We start from the raw sequence: 26675 nt of genomic DNA, 5'->3' as shown, positions 1-26675 counted from the left end.
GAAGATTCCATGATGACCCAGGCCCCTCCCAGTGGCACGCGGTCATTTCTCGGGAGGCGCTGCTGCTCAGTCACTGCCTGCCATCTGTCCCTCTCAGTGAGCTTGTCAGGAGGACCGCAGGGTGACAGTTGACCCTGGGTGGGGCTGGGTGTCGGATGGAGGGGGCTGTGGTCCCTGTGCTGGGGCTGGAGGGTGGAGCTGGAGCAGCGCCGCTGTGGGGTGGACACGCTGCAGGTGTGTGTGTCAGCTCTCTCTGTGGATACTAAAGGCACCGAAAGGTGGCAGCTGGCCCCACAGTGGAGAGGAGAAGGCCGAAAGCCTGGGGGTGTAGAACTGGGGTGGAGAGCAGGGCTTCTCAGGCTTTACCGTGCGTATGATCTCAGCCCGCGGTCGGTTGTGAGATTGTGTCTTCCTAATGGCATGTGGTCATGTATGGATGTGAGAGTTGGACTCTAAAGAAAGCTGAGCGCCAAAGAATTGATGCTTTTGAACTGTGGTGTTGGAGAAGACTCTTGAGAGTCCCTTGGACTGCAAGGAGATCCAACCAGTCCATCCCAAAGGAGATCAGTCCTGGGTGTTCATTGGTAGGACTGATGTTGAAGCTGAAACTCCAATACTTTGGCCACCTGATGCGAAGAGCTGACTCATTTGAAAAGACCCTGATGCTGGGAGGGGTTGGAGGCAGGAGGAGAAGGGGATGACAGAGGATGAAATGGCTGGATGGCATCACCGACTCAATGGACATGAGTTTGGGTGAACTCCAGGAGTTGGTGATGGACAGGGAGGCCTGGCATGCTGCAGTTCATGGGGTCACAGAGTCGGACACGACTGAGCGACTGAACTGAACAGCACGTGGGTAATACTGATGGCGCCAGTCCGGACACCACGCCTGGGTGGCCCTACTCAGGAGTGTGGTGCGAGGTGGCCAGGTGAGGACAAGAGGATGTGGAAGATGCTGACCAAACGCAGCTGTGTGGCTTTCTACCCAGCCTCGTGGAGCAGGTGCACCCAGGTGTTTGGGGTCTGGAGGATGAGATGGGAAACAGCTTGTGAGTGATGGACAACAGGGAGCGGGGGTCCCTGCAGACTTTGAGGGAAGTGTTGGGTGATTTGATTGTGCTATTTGAAACTCCATCCTTCAAGGTCTAGTTTTGCCATGAGAATCCCCCTAAAAGCTGTTTGCTTTGGTCCTAAGCTGAGCTGTGGTCAGGCCGTAGACAAGGCTCCCCCACTCCCCACCCCCGCAGCCAGTGGTTCACAGCTTTCTTCACAGACGTACTTCCCACCCTGGAAGGAGATTATTGGATTATTCATGCATCTCTCTCTCTGACTAGCTTCTCAGTTCCCTGAGAGCAGGGCCCGGAGACAGCCTCTTAGTCTCTGAGCCCCGGCACCTGCCGTGGAGCCAGGCTACAGGCGGGCCTCATTAAACGCCTGCGGGGTCATCAGGGGCTGAGCACAGAGTGTTCACACGCAGGAAGAACAACGCTCCATAACCCAAAGAACAGGAGAACCAAGCCCCTGTGTGGAGGGCCCGGGAGATCAAGCATTGGTGTGGATGGGAGAAGGTGGCGTCAGGAGCTGGCAGGACCTCAACTGAAAATGCGGGGACCGCTTTGGCAGCTAAGATGGGGACACGGGGAGGATGAGTGCTGGGGGCGTGGGTTTAGGCATCAGCTGTGAAAGTTGGGCTCTTGAGTTTTCTGGAGCGCTGGAGGCTTCAACGGTGAGGATGGGAATTTCAGCCAAGAAACAGTTGTTTAGTCCGGGATCCCAGAAGCAGACCTGCTTTTCTGCCTCCTGCAGGGGAGGGCAAGAATTCTGCTGATCGAGAATTGAGAAATTTCTCCCCAACCACCCGTGTGCCATAAGCAGTGCTTCTCAAGGCTGAGTGAAGCCGGGAGGTAGGGATCTGTCCCGTGGTAGGGGGCTAGAGACACACCGCCGTTAGCATGTTGAACCTCTAGCCAGGGAAGAAAGGACCCCCTGGGGTGTGGGGGCTGTCTAACGCCTGAACCTCAGATGCCCTGTGAGTTGGGGTTCACCTCATTTTCCTGCGGAGGAATTGGAGTCTCAGGTTCAGCAACTTGCCCACAGTCACGCAGCTGGGAGGCCGAGGAGTCAGGCTCCGACCTGGGGCTGGGGGCCAGGGAGTGTCGCGGTGGGGGCAGGGGGGGGGGCAGCCCTGCCTGGGGGAGGAGAGGAGGTGGTGGAGCAGGGTCAGAGCTGTGGTGGGCTGGGGAGGGCTGCTGGTGCCAGGGGCTGGGGGCCAGCGGGAGCACCAGGGAGAAGCAGGGTCAGGTGAAGGCAGAAAGGGGCGAGGAGGTGGCCGAGTGTCACGGGGTGGAGGTTTAAGCAGTTACACACCCTGTGCACCAATGAGGCCTCAGGTGATAGCGTTTTAAGTTCAGTTCAGTTCAGTCGCTCAGTCGTGTCCACTCTTTGCGACCCCATGAACCACAGCATGCCAGGCCTCCCTGTCCATCACCAACTTCTGGAGTTCACCCAAACTCATGTCCATTGAGTCAGTGATGCCATCCAACCATCTCATCCTCTGTCGTCCCCTTCTCCTCCTGCCGTTAATCCTTCACAGCATCAGGGTTTTTTCAAATGAGTCAGCTCAATAGCGTTTTAAGTGCTATCAATTTGATTTTTGAATTCATTATTACTCATAGAAAACTTAGGCAATACAGAAAGGTTGAAAGAATGGACAAGTTAACAATTTTCACATCCTGTGAGTTCCTGTATACTTTATACAAGGACTGTTACAGTTGTGCTCACACTAGTAGGTACAATTTTAAAACCACCTTTTTTTTTTTTTTTTTACTTATATTTTCCATGTCATTATGAAGTCTTCATGGACATCTCGTGGCTGTTTTGACTTACTTAACTGGCCTTCTGAGCTTGGAAATCTGGTTTTTGTTTGTCGTTTTCAATGTTATATCTCTGCAAGGAAGATATTTGCTTTTATTTTATTTAAATCTTTGTTTTATTTAGATCTTTGTTTTATTTAAACTTCCATGTCTCAATATATCCTGACAGTAGGGTCCTAGAAATGACCTACCAGGTCAAAGCACCTCCCAGTGTTGTTGGAATGATGTGCTGTTGGAAATGCTGACGTGAGCCTGCTAGGAGTGCAGGTGTCAGCCTTGTGCACATTAGCCATTCACTGGTATGTGTGTGTGTGTGTTTTTCACAAGCATTTGATAAGCACCTTTGGGAAAAACTCCATTCTCTGTGGCGGGGTAAGCACAGCAGCAGCTGCTAGCATCCTGGGCTTGGCTGGGACAGGTGGGAAGTTTGATGGTACATGGTGTCCCCGCCCTGCCTGCACCGTCACAGGCCCAGGAGCCTGGCACTGCCAGAGGGCCTCTGGCCGCAGGGTCCAGGCAGTGCCCGCTTGTGAGTCTGGAGCCGCCGGCTTTCCCCGCCGTAGCACTCCGGACCCGGAAGTAGTTCCGGGTGTGTGTAATAGGGAGTGTCATGCTCCCCGTTCTGTCCTTTTGCCCATGTCATCCGCAGGTGCATTACAGGGCACCTCAGGCTTGCTAGGAACGGCTCCAGGTGCTAAGGACACAGCCGGTAACAGTAAAGCCCCTCCCTGCCTTTAAGGAACTTCCATTCTAGTGGGAGGCATGGACTTGGGTATTGGGAGGAAGCAAGCCATGGTATTTAACATGTCTAGGGGTGAGCAAGGAAGAAGGGAGATTGGGAAGGCCTCATGGATCCGACACTTCGAGTGAGGGATGGAGCCAGGTGGAGGATATTGGAGGGAGAAGAGTTCCAAACAGGCAGAACAGCACCTGCAAACACCTGCGGTGGGAGCAGGCTTGGAACATTGGGGTACAGGGGAGGGGGGCAGTGCGGCTGGAGGAGGGAGCAGAGGAGGCGGATAGGAAAGGCACACCCCCCCCCCGCCCCCCACCGCCCCAGTGCAGCAGGATGAGGTCCAGGACCCAGAGTTCACTCTTCCACTGGCGGGTTCTGGAGTCAGAGGGCCACTCCCACCATTGGAAGCAGTGGAGGCTAACCTGGTGCCTTGCCGTGTTCTCCAGGGGGTGATTGCTCAGGCCTGTGTTTGGTGGGGACGCCCTGGGCGTGAAAGCCCAGACTTTGGGAAGTCACTGGCTCCATTGGCCCTTTGATTTCCTCCTCTGTGCAATGAAGGACTTGAGCTAGGAGACTGGTAAGGACATGTTGAGCTTTCCAGGGCTGGGACCCTCTGCCTTGTCCTTAGTTAAATGTGCCGGTTAGATCTTGGATTGTTTTGGTTGAGCTAATATTGTTGTTTAGTTGCTAAGTCCTGTCCAACTCTTCAGCGACACCATGGACTGCAGTCTGGCAGGCTTCTCTGTCCATGGGATTTCCCAGCCAAGAATAATGGAGTGGGTTGCCATTTCCTTCTCCAGGGGATCTTCTGACCCAAGGATCGAACCCGCATCTCTTGCATTGCAGGCGGATTCTTTACCACTGAGCACCTGGGAAGCCAGTTGAAGTAATAGGAGTGTATAAAGTGCAGTTGTTGATACATATTTAGGTTAGCCTATAAGGTTACTTTGTTACAGACCAGAGGCTTTCAGCCAGCTGTGGGTGTCTGACAGTAGTGATGAGAAGCAGGTGGGGGATAGGGGACACCCCCCGCCATGGTTTATCCACTCAACTGTCCATTTATCCTACAGTTAATTCTTGAGCACCTGCTGGGTACCAGGCCCTGGAGCATGGTTTTTAAAAGACCCTTCCTTCATGAAGTTCACAATCTAGTGTAGCAGTCTTGTGCCAGAGGATTGTGGTAGGGAGGGATCCTTGTTAGGAAGACCAGGGTGCCTCCTGCTGCTGCTAAGTCACTTCAGTCATGTCCGACTCTGTGCGACCTCTTTGACGGCAGCCCACCAGACTCCCCTGTCCCTGGTATTCTCCAGGCAAGAACACTGGAGTGGGTTGCCATTTCCCTCTCCAATGCATGAAAGTGAACAGTGAAAGTGAAGTCACTCTTTGCGACCCCATGGACTGCAGCCCACCAGGCTCCTCTGTCCATGGGATTTTCTAGGCAAGAACACTGGAGTGCCTCCTACCTCGTGCCATATACAAAAATTAACTCAACATGGATTAATGCCCTAAATATAAAAGCTTAAAGACTTGGAACTCTGAGGGAAAAACAGGGATAAATCTTCATGTCCTTGGAGTTAAACTTGGATATGACACCAAAAACGCAAGCAACAGAAGAAAAGTAAATTGAACTTCATTGAAATTACTCTGGTGCCTAAAAGACATAATCAAAAAAGTGAAAAGAAAGCCTGCAGAATGGGAGAAAATATTTGCAAATCATATCTGATAAAGGTTTAATGTAAGATTATATAAAGAACTTCTATAACTAATCCAAATTAAGATAACCCGATTTAAAAATAGGCAGAGGACTCAAATACACATTTCTCTGAAAATCTGCAAATAGCCAGTAAGCACAATGAAAAGATGCTTACCATCATTAGTCATTAGGGCAATGTAAATTAAAACCACAGTGAAGTATCACTTGACATCTACTAGGAAGGCTGTTATCAAAAGTACTGGTAAGGATGTGAAGAAATTGGAACCCTCTTATATTGCCAGTAGGAATGTTAAATGGTACGACCTCTGTAGAAAACAGTTTAGCGGCCCTTCAAAAGGCCAAGCATGGAATTCCTGCATGACCCAGCAAGTCATGACCTGCTTCTAGGTGTACACCCCAAAGCAGTTACTGATAAAGAGATGTGATTGCAGCACTATTTACAACATGATAGCTACACGGTGGAACCAGCCCAAGTGTCAACAAATGAATGGATAAACAAAATGTGGTCTCTCTGTACCGTGGAATATTATTCAGCCTTGAAAAGGAATGGAGTTCTTATACATGCCACAGCATGGATGAACTTTATACATTAGGCTAAGTGAAATAAGCCAGTCACAAAGGGTCAAATATTGTATAATTCCACTTATATGAAATATTTAGAATAGGCAAATTCATAGAAAATAGCTGGTTGCCAGAGGTTGTGGGAGGGAGCAGGGAGTTATTGCTTCATGGGTACAGAGTTTCTGTTTGGAGGGATGGAAAAGTTTGGGAAATAAATCGTGGAGTTGGTTGCACAGTGTTGTGAATGTAATGTCTCTGAATTGTGCATTTAAAAATGGTTGACATGCACATGTTCTGTTTAAGCACACACCAGAGCAGGTGGTGCGATGTCTGGGGGGCGTATGACTTCATCAGGAGCCACTGGGCCTGGGCTCTGCTCTGTGCCAGGTGACCTCAGGCATGGACCTCGCTGTCTAACCTGGGTCCCGCATCTGATATGGGAGCTGGATGAGATGAGAGGGGTATTCTCTGGTGGCTCATGGGAGGTGGTCAGGAGATGCCTTTCCATCCTCTTTAAATTCTGCTCTAAACTGGTGAATAACAGAACATCTGGTGGTTTTGTTCCAATTAGCATTAATTACCTGCTCATCTGTTTTTTGCCTTTTTTTTTTTTTTTGGTCAGATGGTGGCCTAGCCTTTCCCATCACCTTGTGCCCATGCATCTTTGGTGGCTGGATTGTGTTTTCCCCCTAAAGCGGGCTCACCTGGGCCCCAATTCTTCATGTTGGTCACCTGCTCCTTCCTCCCTACCTGCTTTACTGTGGTTTCCTTTGGAAGTCTGCTGTGCTGTGCTGTGTCACTGTTGTGTCCAACTCTTTGCAACCCCAAGGACTGCAGCCCGCCAGGCTCCTCTGTCCATGGGGATTCTCCAGGCAAGAATACTGGAGTGGGTTGCCATGCCCTGCTCCAGGGGGTCTTCCCCGCCCAAGGATCCAACCCAGGTCTCCCACATTGCAGGCGGATTCTTTACTGTCTGAGCCACCAGGGAAGCCCTTGGAAGTCTGCTGCTGCTGCTAAGTCGCTTCAGTCGTGTCTGACTCTGTGTGACCCCACAGACGGCAGCTCACCAGGCTCCCCTGTCCTTGGGAATCTCCAGGCAATACTGGAGTGGGTGGCCATTTCCTTCTCCAATGCATGCAGGCATGATAAGTCGCTTCAGTCATGTCCAACTCTGTGCAACCCCATAGACAGCAGCCCACCAGGCTCCTCTGTCCACGGGATTCTCTAGGCAAGAATACTGGAGTGGGTGGCCATTTCCTTCTCCAGTGCATGAAAGTGAAAAGTGAAAGTGAAGTCGCTCAGTCGTGTCCGACTCTTTGTGACCCCACGGACTGCAGCCCACCAGGCTCCTCCATCCATGGGATTTTCCAGACAAGAGTACTGGAGTGGGGTGCCATTGCCTTCTCCGTTGCAAGTCTGAGCCTTCCTAATTAGAAGTCATCTGAGCACCCAGCCATGGTTACGGTTCCACTTGGTGGAATACTATAAAACCATAACAAAAATCCCAGTAAAGTGTTTGAAATACCTGGACAAATGTTTCATTATGCGATGATGGGAAAGAGTAGGCTGTATGGTTATATAGACATGAAAGTACAACTTAAAAAAAAAAAGCCCTCCCCAAACAGACAGCACTATTCATGTGTTGGAGCGGCACTCTCCTTCCGGTGGTCGGAGTCAACTTGTTTTTTTCACAGGCGTGGAGGTAGGTAGGTTCTGTGCTGCCCAAGTACCTCCAGTAAGTAGCCAGATGAACAAAACTTCAAGGTTTGGGTGCTGTGAGGCTGTCCTGAATCCTCCTGGAAACCCAGGCCCCTGCCACACTCAGGCTCCACTCTGCCACCCCCATCCCCCCACACCCAATGGCTGTCCTCATGAGGTCCAGTGGCTCGGAGCCAGCATGTGTGCCCCAAAGGTGAGTTGGCAGGGATCTGGTTGAGCTCAAGTTCACTGAGAAACCCAGGCTCCTGAGGGCTGCAGTGTACCCAGGCCTGAGTCTTTCTCAATTCCGAGATCCTTGGAGGCAGGTGCCGTGGAAAGGGATTGGCCAGACACTCTCAGGATCTCCCTGGAAGGAGAGCTGTTAGTCACGGGGTAGGAGAGGCCCAGGCCAAACCCAGGGCCTGGCCTCAGGAAATGAGGTGGCCCCTCCTGCTCTCCTGCTGTTAATAATTAGCTCAGGGTGGCTGCCTCTGGAGCTGGAAGGGCCTTTAGATGTTATGGGCACTCGCTCCAGCCCACGCCTTTTATAAAAGTGAGGCGAAGTCCCTTGCTACATCTCCACAATTCTGAAAGATTCCTGTTCCACACTTCTCTAAAATCACAATCCTCACAGAGGGTACTTTGGATGTACTGTCCCTTTAAAATAACTTCTGAAACACCTGTTGTCACTTTAGAACAGAGGGACGATGGTAATAAATACCCAGGCATTACTCAGGTTTCTAATGTTGCGGAATTAATTAGAGGGAAAAGGGGTTTTTCTGGATCATTTCCTCCCTAAGAGGAAGTTTACCAACATGTGAGCTGGGGGAGTGCCGATGAAGACGATCTCAAAGGGTGAGAACATACCTGTAGTCGGTCGTGATGAGGTGGGGCCTTTTCCCTGCAGCAAAGCACCTGTAATTCACCTTCCTCTGAGTGCACAGGCCAGGGAACTCAGTGGGGAGGTATGTGGTGCCCTGCACCAAGCTGGGGCCCTCATGCCGTTTGGTGGCTGACTGCCACTTGGGCAGGGTTCTCCCAGTGTCTCCTCTACCATCTGTAAAATGCGGACAGCTGGGCCCCATCAGATAGAGGAGAGTCAGGAGGAATGGGCGTGCATGTATTTGGAAAACCTCAAAGCCCTGTAGGGCCCTTGGTTGCTCCTCAGGGTAGGAAGCCCGGCAGTGGGAACGGCCCCGGGGACTAATGAGGGGTCAGAGAGGGCCGCTGTAAAGGCTCAGTCCTCAGGGTAGCTGGGGCTGTCTGCACAGAGTTAGATGCGAGATCGCTGCTCCTCCACATTTCGTAGAGATGCGGGAACAGACTTTTGAGAGTGAATCCGTCCAGGGGTCCGTCAGCCTGGGCGTGGCAGAGCAGAGATTGGAACGCTAGTCTGGTGCGTTCGTTCAAACCTCCAGTTGGCCCTGGCCACCGGGTGGGGGGGCCCCAGACAGCGGTGTCCCTGGTCAAGTGGCTTGAGGACTCCTGGAAATCAAAGAGTGGATCATATGTCCGTATTCCCAGCTCCCAGCATGTGGAAGGTCTCCGTACAAATACATAAGTGCAGCTACAGCAGCAACAAGATGCATTATTTCCATTTCATTATTCCTAAATACTAATCTGATGAGCATTTTGGCATGCCTTTATAAGTCGGTTTTTTTTGTTTGTTTGTTTTAAGAGTTTCTTTTGTGGTTTCTTTTAATTAGTTTTCTGGCGCCCTCATCTCACCAAGTCAAAGCCCTGAAAATCAAAATAGGCTATATGAAGATAGATTTTTAAATTGGTTTCTAGACCTGCTGGGAGCCAGCAGAGTTACTGTAGCTAATCTAACCGGAGATGGCTCCTCCAATGAAAGCCTTACAGGCAGAGGATTTTAAAGCTGAGAGGGGCCTTCGAACGCTTGAAGTTGGAAAACCGAGCTGAAGAGAAATGAAGCAGTAACTTTCCAGGTCACTTGGCTGATAAGTGACAAAGAGGGTGGTGCTTTGGTTAAGAATCTGCCTGCTCTACAGGAGACCTGTGTTCGATCCCTGTGTCGGGCAGATCCCCTGGAGAAGGAAACGGCGACCCACTCCAGTATTCTTACCTGGAGAATCCCATGGACAGAGGAGCCTGGCGGGCTACAGTCCATGGGGTCACAAAAAGTTGGACACGACTGAGCCACTAACACTTTGGTGGCGGGAGGGGAGTTAGAGGGTATTTTTCTCTGTGTTTCCTTGAGATAACATTATGGCGCGGGCTGCTGGTGGCAAGGACTGCATTTCTCCGGGCAGGCTGCTGCTGGCCTCAGACTCCTTGGCAAGAACAGAGCTGGCGGGATGGTCCAGTTGTGAGATTCCAGCTTCTTGGCTGGGATGTGCCGCGATTAGCACATCTCAAACCTTTCACAGTGACTTTAGCTGTTTTCTTTTCTGAAGGCTTCTGCTGCTTCTGGCTATACAGGGGTGGGAGCTGGAGCCTAAGATAGAAATATCATTGACTGACACCCAAATGGGCGTGTCTGTGCCCCAAGGGCAAATATTAGCACAGTATTTTTGTAAAGTTTATGCAACTTGATTCATGTCCCTGTAGAGTAAATTTATTCCATCCTGTTTTCCAGCCTGTTTGGGGCCCAGTGGAACTATTCAGAGGGAGAGTGAAGAGAGATGGGTAGCTTAATTTTAGGTAGAAACTGCTCAGGATAAGATCGACTTCATCGTCTATGTTTTTAGCTTTACATACTGCTCTTTGTCTGTTTGTACTATTTTGTCCTCTGTTTCATAGTTTAACAGGCCATTTTAGCTTTTTTCCGCCCAAGATTGAGGTATCCATTTAGAATTATTTCCCATGAGAAATCCAGCTTTGACCCAGCGCTACTTTGAGCGCTACTTTGGGTTTTGGCACTTTTGAAATGGAAGTCATAGAATATTGGTCCTGGAAGCTGGAGGAAGTTCACCTCTCCTACCCCTTCCAGTGCCGGCCTGCCCTCTGCAGCTTACCAAGAGCCTTATCCTCCTTCTCTGCTTGATTACATCTAGCTCTGGGGAGCTCACTCCCTTACAAGGCTGTCCCTGCCGTATTTGTGCAGCCCTGAGTGTTCAAAAGCTCTTCCTTTTTTTTTTTTGTTTTCACCTTCTACCTATTGAACCTTTGGGGTCTGAAACAATCAGTCTCATGATGGTAGCAGTGATAAGTACCATTTGTCAGGCCCTGCTAGTGGCAGCTAGTTTGCATCCATATACCTTCAGTGCTTAACGCAACCCAGGAAACAGAATTTCCCCCTTTCTGCAGATAAGGAATCTGAATCTCGGGCAGGGTGATCTCTTTATGTTCACATAGCTGGTAAGCGGTTAAATAGGGTTTCCAGTCCACATCTCTGCCTGATTCGACTGATGCTGACCTTCTCACCACCTCTAATTGTGTCCTGATTCCTCTTCTGTGTGACACCCTGGATTTTTGAAGAACCTACTCTCCTCTTTCAGATTTCCCTAGGATTTCAGTTATTCCTCAGACACTCCTACTAATAAATCTGTTTTTGTGGGGTTCCTAAAATGTGCATGTGCCTCCCCTCCTGGCCTTTGCACACATGGTATGCAATTTCCAGACTGCTACTGCTTCCACCTGGCCAATTCCCCTTTATCCTGCAGACTTTCCCTTGGAGCCTCTGTGAGCCAGTCCTGCCCCCTACCCCAGCTTCCCTGGCTCGGATCGGGAGCCTTTCCGCTGTTCCTCTAGTACCCTGAGCTTTCATGCCTCTTAGAACATGAAACTCCAGGCATCTCTGCCTTCACCCACCCCATTCCCTTGGCCTGGCACCGAGCAGGTGCCCAGTTAGCAAATACTGAGTAAGTAAAAGGTCCAGAACTCCTGCCAAAGTAATAACAAAGGCTGGAAGCAATCATAAACGACATGGGTTGGCCTGGGAAACTCCAATCCCAGTCCCATGCAGGGGTTTGGCTTGGAGGTTGTGTTGACAGCTTGTCTGGTAGCAGGTCCCATGGGTCATCTCCCCCAGCGTGGTTTGCTTCAGTCCCTCCACTGCTGGCAAGTCTCTCTCTCTCTCTTTTCTTTTTTTTTTTCTTCTACCAGAAGGCAGGCTTGCTGGCCTCTGAAGTTTCTGGGTTCACTGAGGTGGCACCCACAAAGCCTCCACGTGCACAGAGAATGGTTCTAGGATGTCTGGATCCCGCCAAATGTGTGGTTTAGTACCACACCATGATAACCTCTTCCTAAACATTGTTTTTAAACTTCAGAAACTCTCATTTTAAAAAAGCTGTGAAAGTGATGTTAAAATCTGGGAGCGTGCTCCCTGGGGCATGCTGGGGCAGGGGGGGCATCATGTTTGGAAGGAGCAGGAGGACACTCGCCCCAGCCTCCTTGACAGCGAAACACGTGCACTTGAGATTTGTTTTTTCCTCCGTGGTACTTCAAGAAAGAGGAGAAAAATAAGGTGATGGGTTCACAGGTTGAGCGTGTTTTCTGGTCACTGAGGAGCGAGCTGTGTGTTGCAGGTGCTAGCTGGCCTCTCATTACAGCCCTGGACTCCCGGCTCGCGGGACGTCAGAAGTTGGTTTCTCTTTATAGCAACATTACCTCTGTCCCTGAAACTGCCTGCGGCTCCCACAGCATTCTTTGTCTTGCCCTTCAGGCAGCTTAAAACTACTTCTTGTTGTCCTCCCAGTATCAAGTATAACTTTTATTTGGTTAGTTTTGTGCGTGTCATGGTGTCGGGCCTATAAATAAACCCAACTCCATAATAAGAAAACTATTTGACGTTTTGAAGTTGTAGGAGAACAAGGGCGCTAATTACAGGCCTCCATTGGAATACCACTGATCCTACATATGACCCCTACCCCGCTTCCCAGGGGCTCCTGGATGGAGCTCCATTCCCTGAACAAATTACGGATCCTATGGAGTAAAGGGCTTGATCCCAAGATGGTACTTCCAGAGTATTGGGATTAATAATTGCAGAGATGGGGAGGGATAAATTAGGAGGTTGGGATTAACATATACATACTGCTGTATTAAAAAATAGAAAACCAACAGAGACCTGCTGTGTAGCACAGGGAACTATTCTCAATATTTTGTAATAACCTATACAAGAAAATAACCTGAAAAGGAATATATATGTGTGTATAATTGAATCACTGTGCTGTACACCTGAAATGAACACAGCATTGTAAATCAACTGCACTCCAATTAAAACATAAAAATAAAAAAATGAACTAAGAAAAGGACTAACAATTGCAAGATAATTTGGGTATTGAGCTGTGGTATTAAGGCAACTTGTGTGAGCATTTTCTTCCATATGGTGAATAAGATGAAGTCAGAGTTAAAAATTCATAAATGCATTCATGGAAGCATTTTTCTAAATTTTATTAAGCACTTTTATATATGCATACCCAAATTAAAAATAAGTCTTGTGCACCAGTACTTCCATTGTCAGCTGTGATTATTGCATTCATTAGCAGGCTTAAAGCTTTAAAGATGTTAGTTAAAATTTTTTTGGTATGTAGGCCCAGGACAAAATAGTTTATTGGTCTTATCATTGAGTTAGCATCATGAAAATGCCTCTCTTAGTGAATAGATTTTTGTTATTTAGTAAGTATTCAGTAGTAATTATGTTTACATTCTAAGCTATTTTTTAAAATAAGTTAGTATATTTCTGTTTATTATTATGCAGTGTTGTACTTTGGAAATTAAAGCCAAGTAAGTAGGGGGAAAATGGCAGAAGGTAGTGCTGATAAATTTATGAAAATTATAGTCATGAGAATATTGAACTGCATTGTACCAGTTGTATGGTAACACGGTTATCAGCTGCACATAATTTAAAATAAAGTGAAATAGTTATTTCTAAGATATGGGCATGTCACAAATGAACTAAAATCACTGGTTTTTAATTAGTTGGAGCGAGTTTATTAACATTTGTGAAGCATATAACTTGGATATTATGAATTGCTAAGAATTGCTGTCTGTGAAAGATATGAACTAATTTGAATAATTCAAGAGGACCGACAGTCACACGACAGGATCCTTTCTGAACGGAGTTTGTTGTCGTGTTGCTCTCTTCCTGTTGTGACCGCAGCACTGATTCCAGGACCAGCATGCAGCCTGGAGAGTCGGTTACTTCAGCACTGCCTTCGGAAGTGCCTCCAGACTGAGTGACGGGGCAGCTGAACTGTAGAAACCCCTTCTGGTTCTGGGAAGCGACTGGCAATAGAGACAGGAAAACGGACTTGTAGGGAGTGCTGACCTAACCAAGCCCCTGACTGTAGGCACAGTCGGTCAGAACTGAAAGGTGATACCTGGCTGAGAGTTTTGCATGGCCGTGGTGCTCAGGCCCCCTGCATCAGCGTCCCCTTGGGACACTTACTACAAATGCAACTTCTGCCTGACGGCTAAAGCAAGGCAAAGTCCTGGTTAGGAGCATCCCTGGATAAGAAGGAAAGAAATAAAGGGGTATCACCAGAACAATTTGCAAAATTTTGGTATGGACTATAAATACTTTATTGATGTTAAATTTCCTCAGTATGATTATGGTGGTTATGAAGTACCCTTGTCCTTGGAAGATACTTACTAAACTATAGAGGTAAAGAGGCATGATATCTATAGCTTCCAAGTGTTCAGTATTAATCAGGAGAATGAGGGGTATGTGTATGTGCAGGGGAGAGTGTGAAAGAGTACGTGGTAAAATGCTGCTTGTATAATTCAAGCAGGTGGGGTTTATTAAGGAGGCAGCAGATAGTACACCTTTGAGACGTGAGAGCTGGCCATCCCCCGTAGGAGTGGCTTATACAATGTTTTTTCTTTGTAATTGAGGGATATTTTCTTTACAGAATTTTGTTGTTTTCTGTCCAGCTAATGTTAAGGTTTTGAAAGATACTCATTTGGCTGAGTCGAGGGCACTCAGCAGCTTCGTTGCATCGCGCGGGATCCTTCGTTGCGGTGCACAGACTCTCTAGTTGTGATGGTCTTAGCTGCTCTGTGGCCTAGTGGCATCTTAGTTCCCCAGTCAGGGATTGAACCCCCAGCCCTTGCATTGCAAGGCAGACTCAACCACTGGACCACCAGGGAACTCCTGCAAAATGTTTAAGTGGAATCCAGGCCAGGGGGGGAATACAGGAGCTCTATTTTTCTTGGAACTTTTCTATTGTTTAGTCACTAAGTCGTCCGACTCTTTTGTGGCCCCATGGACTCCAACCCACCAGGCTCCTCTGCCCATAGGATTTCCTGGGAAAGAATACTAGAGTGGATTGCCACTTCCTTCTCCAGGGGATATTTCCCACCCAGGGATCGAACCCCGGTCTCCTGCATTGGCAGGTGGATTCTTGACCATGGGCCACCAGGGAAGGCCCAACTTTTTTGAAAGTTCAAAAAAAAGAAAATTTCAAGTTTTAAAAAGCAGTTTCCAAAGTCCTTGCAAAACCAGAATTTCTATGGGCGGTACCCAGGGATCTGTGTTTTAGCAAGCTGCCCAGATGACTCTTAAGTACATTTAAGTTTTATTTAAGTCCCTGCTTACAGAGTCTCCTTTTAATCATTGTTTTTTGTTTGTTTGTTTGTTTTAGCAACTTAAGTATACGCTATTGCAGTTTGATCTGAATCTAGTGCTTGATAAGTGATAAATCCCCATACAGATTTTGTAAATTTTCTCTTTAGGATACCCCAGTTACTGCAGGGGAGTGTAAGGAATGCTGAGGCGCAGGCTAAGAACAGATTGGAACTAGAAGCTCCATTACGGGGTGAACTGGTAATGCAACCCAGCTTCTGTGTTTACTGTGAAAAGGAAGAAGCAGTATTGGTATTAGCGGTTAAACAAAACATTTATCTTAAATACATCAAATACTGATATTTGAGAAGCACACAATTTGAGTCATCCGTCTAGCATGGCTGATTGTGTATGAATGTTTATTACCTTTCCATCTAGCGAGGTCCCTCTTCTGCCTATCAGACATCTGTTGAGGCTTGTAAATAGTCTAAAGGAAAAAAAAGGGAAGAGAGCTTCCCTGAGTTCAAGAGGGAAAGGGAGAGACTTAGGTGACAGAGAAGGCCTTGTATATTCTAGGAGACTTTTACAATGAGCTGAGCCATGGATGGTAAACCAGAAAGGAGCCTGACTGTACGTGTTTCCCTTGAGGAAGAGGGAGGCAAGTCATGCTCAGAGCTGAAGTGTATTCCTCTGGAGGCCACTAGGGGGTGGCATTGGCCTAGGTCAAGCTTGGGGATGTCAGGCCAATTATGTAGGGAGCCAGCCGTGGTTGTCTGTGTGGTTTACTCTCAAATTGCTGCTGCTGAGTCGCTTCAGTCGTGTCCAACTCTGTGCGACCCCTTTGACGGCAGCCCACCAGGCTCCCCCGTCCCTGGGATTCTCCAGGCAAGAACACTGGAGTGGGTTGCCATTTCCTTCTCCAGTGCAGGAAAGTGAAAAGTGAAAGTGAAGTCGCTCAGTCGTGTCTGACTCTTAGCAACCCCATGGACTGCAGTCCACCAGGCTCCTCCATCCATGGGATTTTCCAGGCAAGAGTACTGGAGTGGGGTGCCATTGCCTTACAAATCAGCACCGCTACCTTTTTTTTTTCCTAACTGAAACTTTTGCACTCTTTGAGTTAGGGATGTAGTTCTTATTCTTAAAAACAAGGGTATGACATAACTTTAACACTCCTTTTGAAATGATCAAAATGGAGTTGGGTTGCTTTCTAACTTAGTGGAGAAGATTCCTCTCCCTTCTTCCTGTCCATGATTCCTTGGCTTGTGAAAAGAACGAACGTTCCCCAGATGAGCGTGTAGACCCTCACGAAGCAGCACGCAGCATCACATCCGTCTCAGGCTCCAGGGCAGGTGATGGCAGCTCTGTTCCCCGACTCTGACCACCAAGGCTCTGGTGTCTGGACGCCTGCTTCCGGGCCCATTGAGTTGGTAGAGCAGCCGAAAGGTGTATCACATCTACAGCTACAGGGAACGCTAGGACATCTGTATTTGAAATAGTGCATTTGTGTTTGTCCTGCAGAATCCAGACTCTGCAGTCAGCATCTGATGGCATTATAACTTAGAATGCCAAGCTTAACATTGCTTTTGTTTGTTTGGGGCCAGTTATGCTCAGAGACTGAGATTTAACCCAGGTTTGCTGTGGGAATTATGATTTATAATATTTTACAAGCCAATAGCATGCAGGATGTCAACTGGAAAAAAATAAAATAAAAAGCATAGCCTAAAAGTTGAGAAATGCATTTTATTTGGCAGACTTTCTGAGGACTTCATATCCTGAGAGGCAGCCTCTCAGATAGCTCTGAGGGTCTAAAGAGGTAAGGGAAGGAGCCAGGATATATAGGGTTTTGTTTTGTTTTGTTTTAGCAGTGACCAAATAGTTGGGACATCAAAAGATTCCTGTTCATTAGAGAAAACCAGATGTCTCAAATTAAGGAATTTCACTCATTTCTATGTGTGAGAGGCTACAAGAGTCTGGGTCCATTGAAATCATTCCTTTGATATGCACCTTAGCTCTCTAGGGCCAGTGTCCTGGGCTTTTTCGTCCCCAGTGATGAGGGTGGCTGCAGAGGCCAAGGGCCTGGCAGCGGGCAGGCCATGTGTTTCCATCCTGAGTTCCCTCAGGGCTCACCTTCAGAGGAGGCTGTAGCGGCATGTCCTCTGTTTACTAATATGGCAGGCAGCATTGTTCATTCACTAGGATCATGTCTCTTAATAAGCCAAGAAAGAAATAACACATACACACCAATGACAGATTGATTGCATTACTGTTCCAGGCAATGGGGAGTTGAAAGAAGTCCAAATTTAGTTGAGCTGGACCTTTCTAGGAGGTGGTTCTCATAGAGATCATCTTTTGAACCAAAAGCTGCCAGTTTGGGTTCCTTGCTGCTGGGGCACATAGCTTATGGGCAGTTGGCACCAGCATTGCCAGGCTGGGTGAAATGCTCCAAAGGTTATTATTCCAGGAACCATTACTTGGCCGGCACCACTGCCTATGTACAAGGAGTAGCCTCGCCAAGGCAGGAACAGACGTCCCTTCTCTTCCCGAGGCTAGCGCATATTTTAACACCTCTGCAACCGAGAGTAGCCTGGGCGTGGCAGGAGCAAATGTCTCAAGTGCTTTGTAGAGCTATTTAGATCAACAAAGAGTAGCCTTGCTCAGGTCGAACACTCTTGAGTTGCTGGTCAACCTCCTGGTATTCGGTCCATCAGGCGATGGTCACCAAGCTGTTACTATGGTGTCAGTGACGTGATGGTCCTCGCCACTTCAGGTTTTAAGAGTTGGATTTTAAAAGTCCTAATAACCAACTTCCAAGCCATTTCATCAAAACAGGCTCTTCAAACAAGTTCCAACCACAAACAACTTTTGTCTGAAACCAGCCTTCACAGCATAGATTTGAAATCATAAGTCAGAACAAAACAGATTGTTATTAAAATGCCTGCTGTTGAGTGTCTGGTATGTATCACATTGTGTAGGCACTTAACACGTGGTGATCCCATGGCTCATGGTAGGTATGGAGCCCCCACCATCTCATTGTACTGAGATGTGCCTCGTTCTATAATGTTTTGCAAGTATAATCTTTGTTAAAAACTATAGTCAACAGTAGACCCTGAGGTGTTGTTGTGCATGACATTCTTTTTTTCTTTTTCTCTTAATGCAAAGAACCAGCTGGGCTTCCATGTTGTAAAATTCATCAGCTCCAGATGTAATCATCTGTGGTTGGAGAGGCCAGTGTGTTCCTGGTTGGGTTGTCGCTTTGTTTAGAATTAAGAGGCTTATAAAGGAAGCCATAGAAACCCTGAGTTTCCCAATTGCCGCGGTACAGGAAACAGGGCTGTTAGTCAGCATCCATTGTCCTGACCGGATTGTTTAAGATATAATTTCAAGACAATCGGAAAACACCACATGGCTCAATTATGTGGTTATTCAACATCAGGCTCACTCGTATTAAGGTTTGCTTTGGGGATAATTATGGGGAGAACGTTTCTGAAACTCATGAAATTTCACCGAATTATGAGGATGTTGGGCCCCAACCTGATTATGTAACAGAGATCATGCAAGGAGGAAAAAGTAGATCTCTTCTGGGCAGCTGGTCTGCAGAGTTTGTCAGCAGCTGGCTGCGGGATCATGCGGGGAGCACCACTAACCCTGGTTAAGTTAGTAAGTCCCCGGCGTACACACGCTGGTGCCCGGCACAGAGCTGCCCAGGTGCAAGCGGTGTGAAGATCAGACCTGCCGTCGCCACCTCAGCCCGTGGCACTTGCATTTGGAGGCTTCTGTTTGAAATCATGTTCGGTTTTTTCCTGTCCAGGGTCGTGGTGTGCTTTGCTCTCAGTTGTAGCTGCTCTGAGCACCTCCCTGAGTGTCGCACATGTGGTCTCTGAGTGGCTCAAATTTTGTGGAACCTGTACAGTTGTCCCTTTGGTATCTGCAGGGAATTGGTTTCAGACTGGGATGTGAAAACCTGAGGATGCGTAAGTCCCTTATATATAGTGGCGTAGTATTTGCATATAGCCTGTGACATGATTTAGTGTGCTTTAAATCATCTCTCGATTACTTATAACAGCGGTCCCCAAGCCCCAGGCCATGGGTCAGTACTGGTCTGTGGCCTGTTAGAGACGGGGCTGCACAGCACAAAGTGAGCTGTCAGCAAGCAGAGCTTCATCCTATTGACAGCTGCTCCCTGCCACTCTCATTACCCCTGAGCTCCGCCTCCTGTCAGATCAGCAGTGGTGGTAGATTCTCAGAGGACCTCCAGCCCTGCTGATCTGTGCACATGCGGGATCTAGGCTGTGTGCCCTTATGAGCATCTAATGTCTGATTATCTGAGTCTGCATTATGGTGAGTTGTATACTTATTTCCTTATATATCACTATGTGATAGTAATAGAAATAAAGTGTACAATAAGTACAGTGTGCCTAAATCATCCCAAAGCCATCCGCCCTCCTTCCGTGGGAAAGTTGTCATCCACGAAACTGGTCCCTGGTGCCAAAAAGGTCGGGGACCACTGACTTGCAATACCTAATGCAGTGTAAATGCGTTAATAGTTACAAATATGACATAAATGCTGTGTTAACTAGGTGTGATCTCATGCATGACAAATTCAAGTTTTGCTTTTCCCAACTTTCTGGAATTTTTTGTTTTCCTGAAGAGTTTTAATCAGTGGCTGGTTGGATGCGAGGCCAAGGAACCTCGGATCCGGAGGGTGAACTGTATTCTAAATCTGAGCGTCTGAAACACACTCTGAGGTTCCCCCCAAAACTTGCTCTTCTAGCCCAGGCGGGCCTGACCCTCTGAGGGCTTCCCGAGAGGAATGTCATTCTGCGCCACACCCCGGGATGCTGAGTCACCATCTGTGGGGCAGGGACGGCATATTTTCTGAAAGCTCTCCAGGTAGCTCTGATGTGCACCTCCCACTAACAGCCATACTGGAAATGGTTCTATTGTATCTTAAAAAAAAATTTTTTTTTATAACCCACCTGAAATTCTTCGACAAGAACTAAATAATAAATTTGACATGTGAAATTCAAGGCAGTTAAGGCATTATGGAACACGTTTGTTGTCTTTTGATAACTTTTGGTATTACTCAGAAAATGCACCCCTTCTTCTGATGACATTTTCCTTGGAAAGGGCACGGTGGAGGTGGTGGGGTGGGTGGAATTTCATAAGTGACAACAAGTTCCCATCTATTGCCAGTCCCAGGAGTCTTTTTTGATGAATTTTTGATATTTCCTGTCCCCATCTACAAAAGAATGGAGGTTTTCCTGGAGCTTCTGAAGTAGGATTAGCTTCTGAAATACCCAGCGACACCCTTCTGTCCTGGGTGTATCTTCCGCACAGCTTTCATCTCTTCTATGTCTTTGCTGCCTGCAGCTAAGCTGTTCTGCTGTGGTTCCCGAGGCTCGACTCTCCTCAGGCCTCTCGTCAGCTTTGTCGTCATTCCTTCCATGCTTCCGGCTGCCAAATCTTGATCTCTGGCCCTGCCCTTACAAATGTATGTGGTTTTCTGAGTGTACGTGACTGCCCATCACAGTGTGGGCCCTGAACCTGCAGCTTCGGTGTCACCCAGCAGTCTGAGAAATGCAGGTTCTCAGGTCCTACCCAGTTCAGTTCAGTCGCTCAGTCGTGTCCGACTCTTTGCGACCCCATGAATTGCAGCACGCCAAGCCTCCCTGTCAATCCCCAACTCCAGTTCACTCAAACTCATGTCCATTGAGTCGGTGATGCCACCCAGCTATCTCATCCTCTGTCATCCCCTACTCTTCCTGCCCCCAATCCCTCCCAGCATCAGTCTTTTCCAGTGAGTCAGCTCTTCGCATCAGGTGGCCAAAGTATTGGACTTTCAGCTTTAGCATCAGTCCTTCCAATGAACACCCAGGCCTGATCTCCTTTAGAATGGACTGGTTGGATCTCCTTGCAGTCCAAGGGACTCTCAAGTGTCTTCTCCAACACCCCAGTTCAAAAGCATCGATTCTTTGGTGCTCAGCTTTCTTCACAGTCCAACTCTCACATCTGTACATGACCACTGGAAAAACCATAGCCTTAACTAGACGGACCTTTGTTGGCAAAGTATGTGCTATCTAGGTTGGTTATAACTTTCCTTAGAAGGAGTAAGCGTCTTTTAATTTCATGGCTGCAGTCACCATCTGCAGTGATATTGGAGCCCAAAAAAATAAAGTCTGACACTGTTTCCCCGTCTATTTGCCATGAAGTGATGGGACCAGATGCCATGATCTTCGTTTTCTGAATGTTGAGCTTTAAGCCAGCTTTTTCACTCTCCTCTTTCACTTTCATCCAGAGGCTTTTTACTTCCTCTTTACTTTCTGCCATAAGAGTGGTGTCATCTGCATATCTGAGGTTATTGATATTTCTCCTGGCAATCTTGATTCCAGCTTGTGCTTCTTCCAGCCCAGCATTTCTCATGATGTACTCTGCATAGAAGTTAAATAAGCAGGGTGACAATATACATCCTTGACAGACTCCTTTTCATATTTGGAACCAGTCTGTTATTCTATATCCAGTTCTAACTGTCGCTTCCTGACCTGCATATAGGTTTCTCAAGAGGCAGGTCAGGTGGTCTGGTATTCCCTACTCTTTCAGAATTGCCCACAGTTTATTGTGATCCACACAGTCAAAGGCTTTGGAATCATAGTCAATAAAGCAGAAATAGATGTTTTTCTGGAACTGTCTTGCTTTTTCCATGATCCAGCAGATGTTGACAATTTGATCTCTGGTTCCTCTGCCTTTTCTAAAACCAGCTTGAACATTTGGAAGTTCATGGTTCACATATTGCTAAAGCCTGGCTTGGAGAATTTAGAGCATTACTTTATTAGCATGTGAGATGAGTGCAATTGTGTGGTAGTTTGAGCATTCTTTGGCATTGCCTTTTTTTGGGATTAGAATGAAAATTGACCTATTCCAGTCCTGTGGCCACTGCTGAGTTTTCCAAATTTGCTGGCATATTGAGTGCAGCACTTTCACATAGCTCAACTGGAGCTGTTTCAATAGCATTACCTCCACTAGCTTTGTTCATAGTGATGCTTTCTAAGGCCCACTTGACTTCACATTCCAGGATGTCTGGCTCTAGGTGAGTGGTCACACCATCGTGATTATCTGGGTCGTGAAGATCTTTTTTGTACAGTTCTTCTGTGTATTCTTGCCACCTCTTCTTAATGTCTTCTGCTTCTGTTAGGTCCATACCATTTCTGTCCTTTATCGAGCCCATCTTTGCATGAAATGTTCCCTTGGTATCTCTAATTTTCTTGAAGAGATCTCTAGTCTTTCCCATTCTGTTGTTTTCCTCTATTTCTTTGCATTGATCGCTGAGGAAGGCTTTCTTATCTCTCCTTGCTATTCTTTGGAACTCTGCATTCAGATGCTTATGTCTTTCCTTTTCTCCTTGGCTTTTCACTTCTCTTCTTTTCACAGCTATTTGTAAGGCCTCCCCAGACAGCCATTTTGCTTTTTTGCATTTCTTTTCCGTGGGGATGATCTTGATCCCTGTCTCCTGTACAGTGTCAGGAACCTGCGTCCATAGTTCATCAGGCACTCTATCTGTCAGATCTAGTCCCTTAAATCTATTTCTCACTTCCACTGTATAATCATAAGGGGTTTGATTTAGGCCCCGCCCAGACCTGCTTAAATCCTTGTCTGCATCTTAATAGTCCCTTGGACTGAAAGGAGATCCAACCGGTCCATCCTAAAGGAGATCAGTCCTGGGTGTTCATTGGAAGGACTGATGCTGAAGCTGAAACTCCAATACTTTGACCACCTGATGCGAAGAGCTGACTCATTGGAAAAGACCGTGATGCTGGGAGGGATTGGGGGCAGGAGGAGAAAGGGACGACAGAGGATGAGATGGTTGGATGGCATCACCAACTCGATGGACATGGGTTTAGGTGGACTCTGGGAGTTGTTGATGGACAGGGAGGCCTGTCATGCTATGGTTCATGGGGTCACAAAGAGTCGGACACAACTGAGTGACTGAACTGAACTGAGCATCTTAAGAAGACCCCCAGATGATGTGTGTGCGTGTGGCAGTGTGAGGGCCCTGGTCGACAGCACCCCAGTTCACAGTGGAGCTTGGGGTCCACTCTGCGTTCTAATCGAAGCCTCCACTCTCACCCCATCCTTTTCTCCTGCCTGTTTCCACCATCCCATGTTTGTCTACTAGGTTGTAATATTTTTTTTTCCAGGCTATAATCTTGGCTTCAGTGTTCATTTTGTTCATTGATTCATTCAGATATTTATCAACTGCTCCCAGAGCTAGGTGTTGGGAGATGCAGTGAGCGAGACCAGACCTGGTTCCTGCCCTCATGAAGCTCAGCTTCTAGTGCCAGAACCAGATATTAAATTCATCATCATTTATAAATGTGAAATTACGATGAGCAGTGTAGAGAGCCTATAACAAATATATGAGTCATCAGGAATGCCAGGGAAGGCTTCCCTGAGGAGGTGATCTTCATGCCAAGCCCTGAGGCCCGAGTAGGAGTTAACAAGGTGAAGAAGAGCAGAAAGAGCTTCCCAGGCAGAAGCAATAGCACATGCAGAGGCCTGGCTCGTCAGAGAAAGTCTGCAGAAAATTAACTTTTAAACGGACATTAAATTGCTCTTTAAGTCCTTCATCTTTATCTGCTTTTCCACCCAGTCTTGTCAGATTTACACCTCTGTTCCTGAGCCGAGGAGCTGACCTGGATGCGCATGCCTCCCGCTTGCACAAAGTGGCTGTGTCCTAGGTTGCATATGGCTTTAGCCTTGTTAGTCTAACATTTCATGATGGCATTCACTGGTAAAGCCACTTTCCTTACTGTTCCCTGATTATACCATGCTCAGATTGCAAACTGCTCTCTAATTCCCTCTTCATTCATGTTTTCAAAAAGTGAACTCTGTTGAAATATACATCAAAAAAAGAGCACAAATCATAATGATGTTTGATGCATTTTTACAGAGTACATCAGTGTTATTAGCACCCCAATCAAGAAGTAGACTATACACACCCTAGAAGACCCCTGTCCACCCCCTCAGTCACTGCACCCAGAGGTAACTGCTGTCCTGTCTCCTATCGATTAGTTTTGCCTGGAGCTGGGTCAGTTGAATCATGCTAGGTCATCTATTGAGTCTGGCTGCTTTTGCTCAACACAACACTGGAAGAAGTCCTCCCGTGTATCACAGGAGTTCATCTATTTTCTTTGCTGTATAGTCTGTGCATGGCGTGACTCTACTACAGTTTATCCATTCTAGTCGGCCTTTTCCAGTGTGGAGCTATTATGAAGTCTTACGCATGTCTTTTAGCAGATAAGTGTATACTTTTCTTTTGGAAATAAGCCCAGGAGTGGAAATATTTCACAGAATTTGTGTATGTTCAGCTCTAGTAGATACTGCCAAACGGTTTTCCAGATTAGCTGCACTAATTTCCATCCTCACTCAGTGCCCAAGAGTTCCAGTTGCTCCTCACTGTGGCCAGCTTTTGGTTTTGTCAGATTTCCTGGTAGCCATTCTGGTGGGTGTGTGGTACTATTGCTTCGAGGCTTCACTTTGCATTTCTTTGACAACTGATGTTCCCATTTTTCACCTACTTGTTTTTTCTCTTTTTGATTTGTAGGAGCTCTTTGTATATTCTTTGTAGTTATTTATTACAGATATCTCTGTGGGTTACCTTTTTTAAAAATAGCCTCTTAATGAATAGACATTCTTAATGTAGTCTAATTGATCAATAAATGTCTTCATATTTTAAAGAATTTCTGTACCACATTTAGTTCCGTGGTGCAAAAAAAAAAAAAAATCTCAGGGGTAGAATACACAAATATATAAAGTAGTAAAACATAAAAAATTATAGGCGTGGAAAATATGAATTAGAAGATTTAGACTAGAGAGATAATAAGACACAAATAAGCCATGTAGTTCTCTGAATGTGTTATAGTTGAGCAATAAATATTGTCTAAAGCAGCTTAGAAGTCAAAACTCAAAGGGGACATGGTTTGTTATCCAACTCACATTTATCTGAGGTCTTCAGATGGTTTTGTGAGGATCCAGGCAGACAGGCGAGGGGTGGATAGACTGAGAGATACATTCGAACGGAAATGGTAATTTGCATATTAGCTAACAGGCGTGTCTTCTGTTACAGGTTATTCAGCGATAGTTATGACCTCCCGGTTACGTGCGTTGGGTGGAAGAATTAATAACATACGCACCTCAGAATTACCCAAAGAGAAAACGCGATCAGAAGTCATCTGTAGCGTCCGCTTTTTAGATGGCTTGGTACAGACCTTTAAAGTTAACGTAAGTTCTTTAATTTTTTTCTGAATAAATGCCCCTAAGAAATATTTTTTCACCTCTTGGTTTGTAAAATGAAGAGAATTATTTTAAAATAAAAGCTTGATGTCTCCGACGTTGCATGTTGAGCTTGAACTAGAAATACCCATAAAAACTTTGCCCACATTCTTGTCTCTACCTGACGTATCTTTCCCCCTTACTTGTAAACTGTGTGAGTCTTAGATGTTACTGCTTCTGTGACACCTTTGCCCTCCTGCACTGACTCTCCAGTAATGGTGCCCTGTGTATGCTTTCTTAGAGCCCATGTCACGTTGCGTGAATAGTAGTTACAACTATCAGGTTATATGTCACTCTTCAAGCTTTTGAGCTCTGTGGAATAGCAACAGTGTCATTTTCACTGTGCCTGCCGCACAGCAGGGGCTCATTAGTTGTGCAGATGGTAAATAGTGGGTCCTCTCTGGAGGGTAGTGAGGTGGTTAGCTACCCAGATGGCAGGGTTTGGAGACAGCCTGGCTTCTCCCATCTCAAGCCTGTGGCAGAAGCAGGGCTAAAAATGAGGTCTCTAGTCCTACATCAGCAGTGTGATGCCTAACCAGAAGCTTCCCCTGCCGCCTCACCCCACACCACTCACCACCTGGGTTTCTGTGACCTTTGCCTGTCTCTCCCATCCTCTGGCCAGTCCTAAAGGGGTCATCTCCAGTCAGTCCCAGACTGGCTGCCGGCAACTGCCCCAGCCTGGAAAATTAAGTGTGCAAGGGAAGGCATCAGAAAGAGGAAAGAGGGTATGGAGAACCATTGGGGGATGATAGGAGGCCACAAGAATTTAAAGGGTAACAAAAACCGGTCCCTTCTGAAATGCCCCCCACCCCACGAGTCTGCTTCCTGCTGACCCCAGGTCACTGTGGACCTGAGCAGGGAAGAGAAGAGGGTGGTGTATATGAAGTCACCGCATGGTGGGTGCTCTCTAAAGGCCCCACGGGTCTCTTCCGGTTGCTGTAAACTGACAGCTCAGCTTAGACCTGGCCCTTCTGTTAAAATTTACATTGTACTGGAGCTATTCCCTAGCCGTATAGCTTCTTCCTGACAAGAACGTGAATGTTTATTCAGCACGTGTTTACTGAGCACCTACTCTGTGCCAGGCCCTGTTCTGGGTACAGAGAATACAGCAGTGAGCAGAACAGAACAAAATCTGGGTCCTTTTAAAGCTTGCCACCCAGGGGGAGGAAACGGATCATAAGCAAATGTCTGTTAAGTCAGGTGGTAGTATGTACTTAGAAGAAAACTCTGGATAACAAGGGTGGAGAGTTCAGGGCAGGGCAAAGGGTGGAGCTGTCATTTACAGATTCGGGAAGAGCT

The 26675-nt window shown here is 47.1% G+C and overlaps 1 protein-coding gene across 1 annotated transcript in view; it reads left to right on the top strand.

Annotated features, from left to right (window-relative positions):
* Positions 1–26675, top strand: part of PTPN3 (protein tyrosine phosphatase non-receptor type 3) — a 118687-nt gene that overhangs the window by 12981 nt on the left and 79031 nt on the right. Inside the window, exon 3 of the mRNA XM_052644804.1 lies at positions 25171–25325. Coding sequence (XP_052500764.1) covers positions 25171–25325 — 155 coding nt within the window. The remainder of the gene's footprint in view (positions 1–25170; positions 25326–26675) is intronic.

The sequence above is a fragment of the Budorcas taxicolor genome, chromosome 8, assembly GCF_023091745.1.
Source record: "Budorcas taxicolor isolate Tak-1 chromosome 8, Takin1.1, whole genome shotgun sequence".
NCBI lineage: Eukaryota > Metazoa > Chordata > Mammalia > Artiodactyla > Bovidae > Budorcas > Budorcas taxicolor.
The sequence above is the reverse complement of the archived record's forward strand: the minus strand, read 5'-3'. Positions and strand labels throughout refer to the sequence as shown.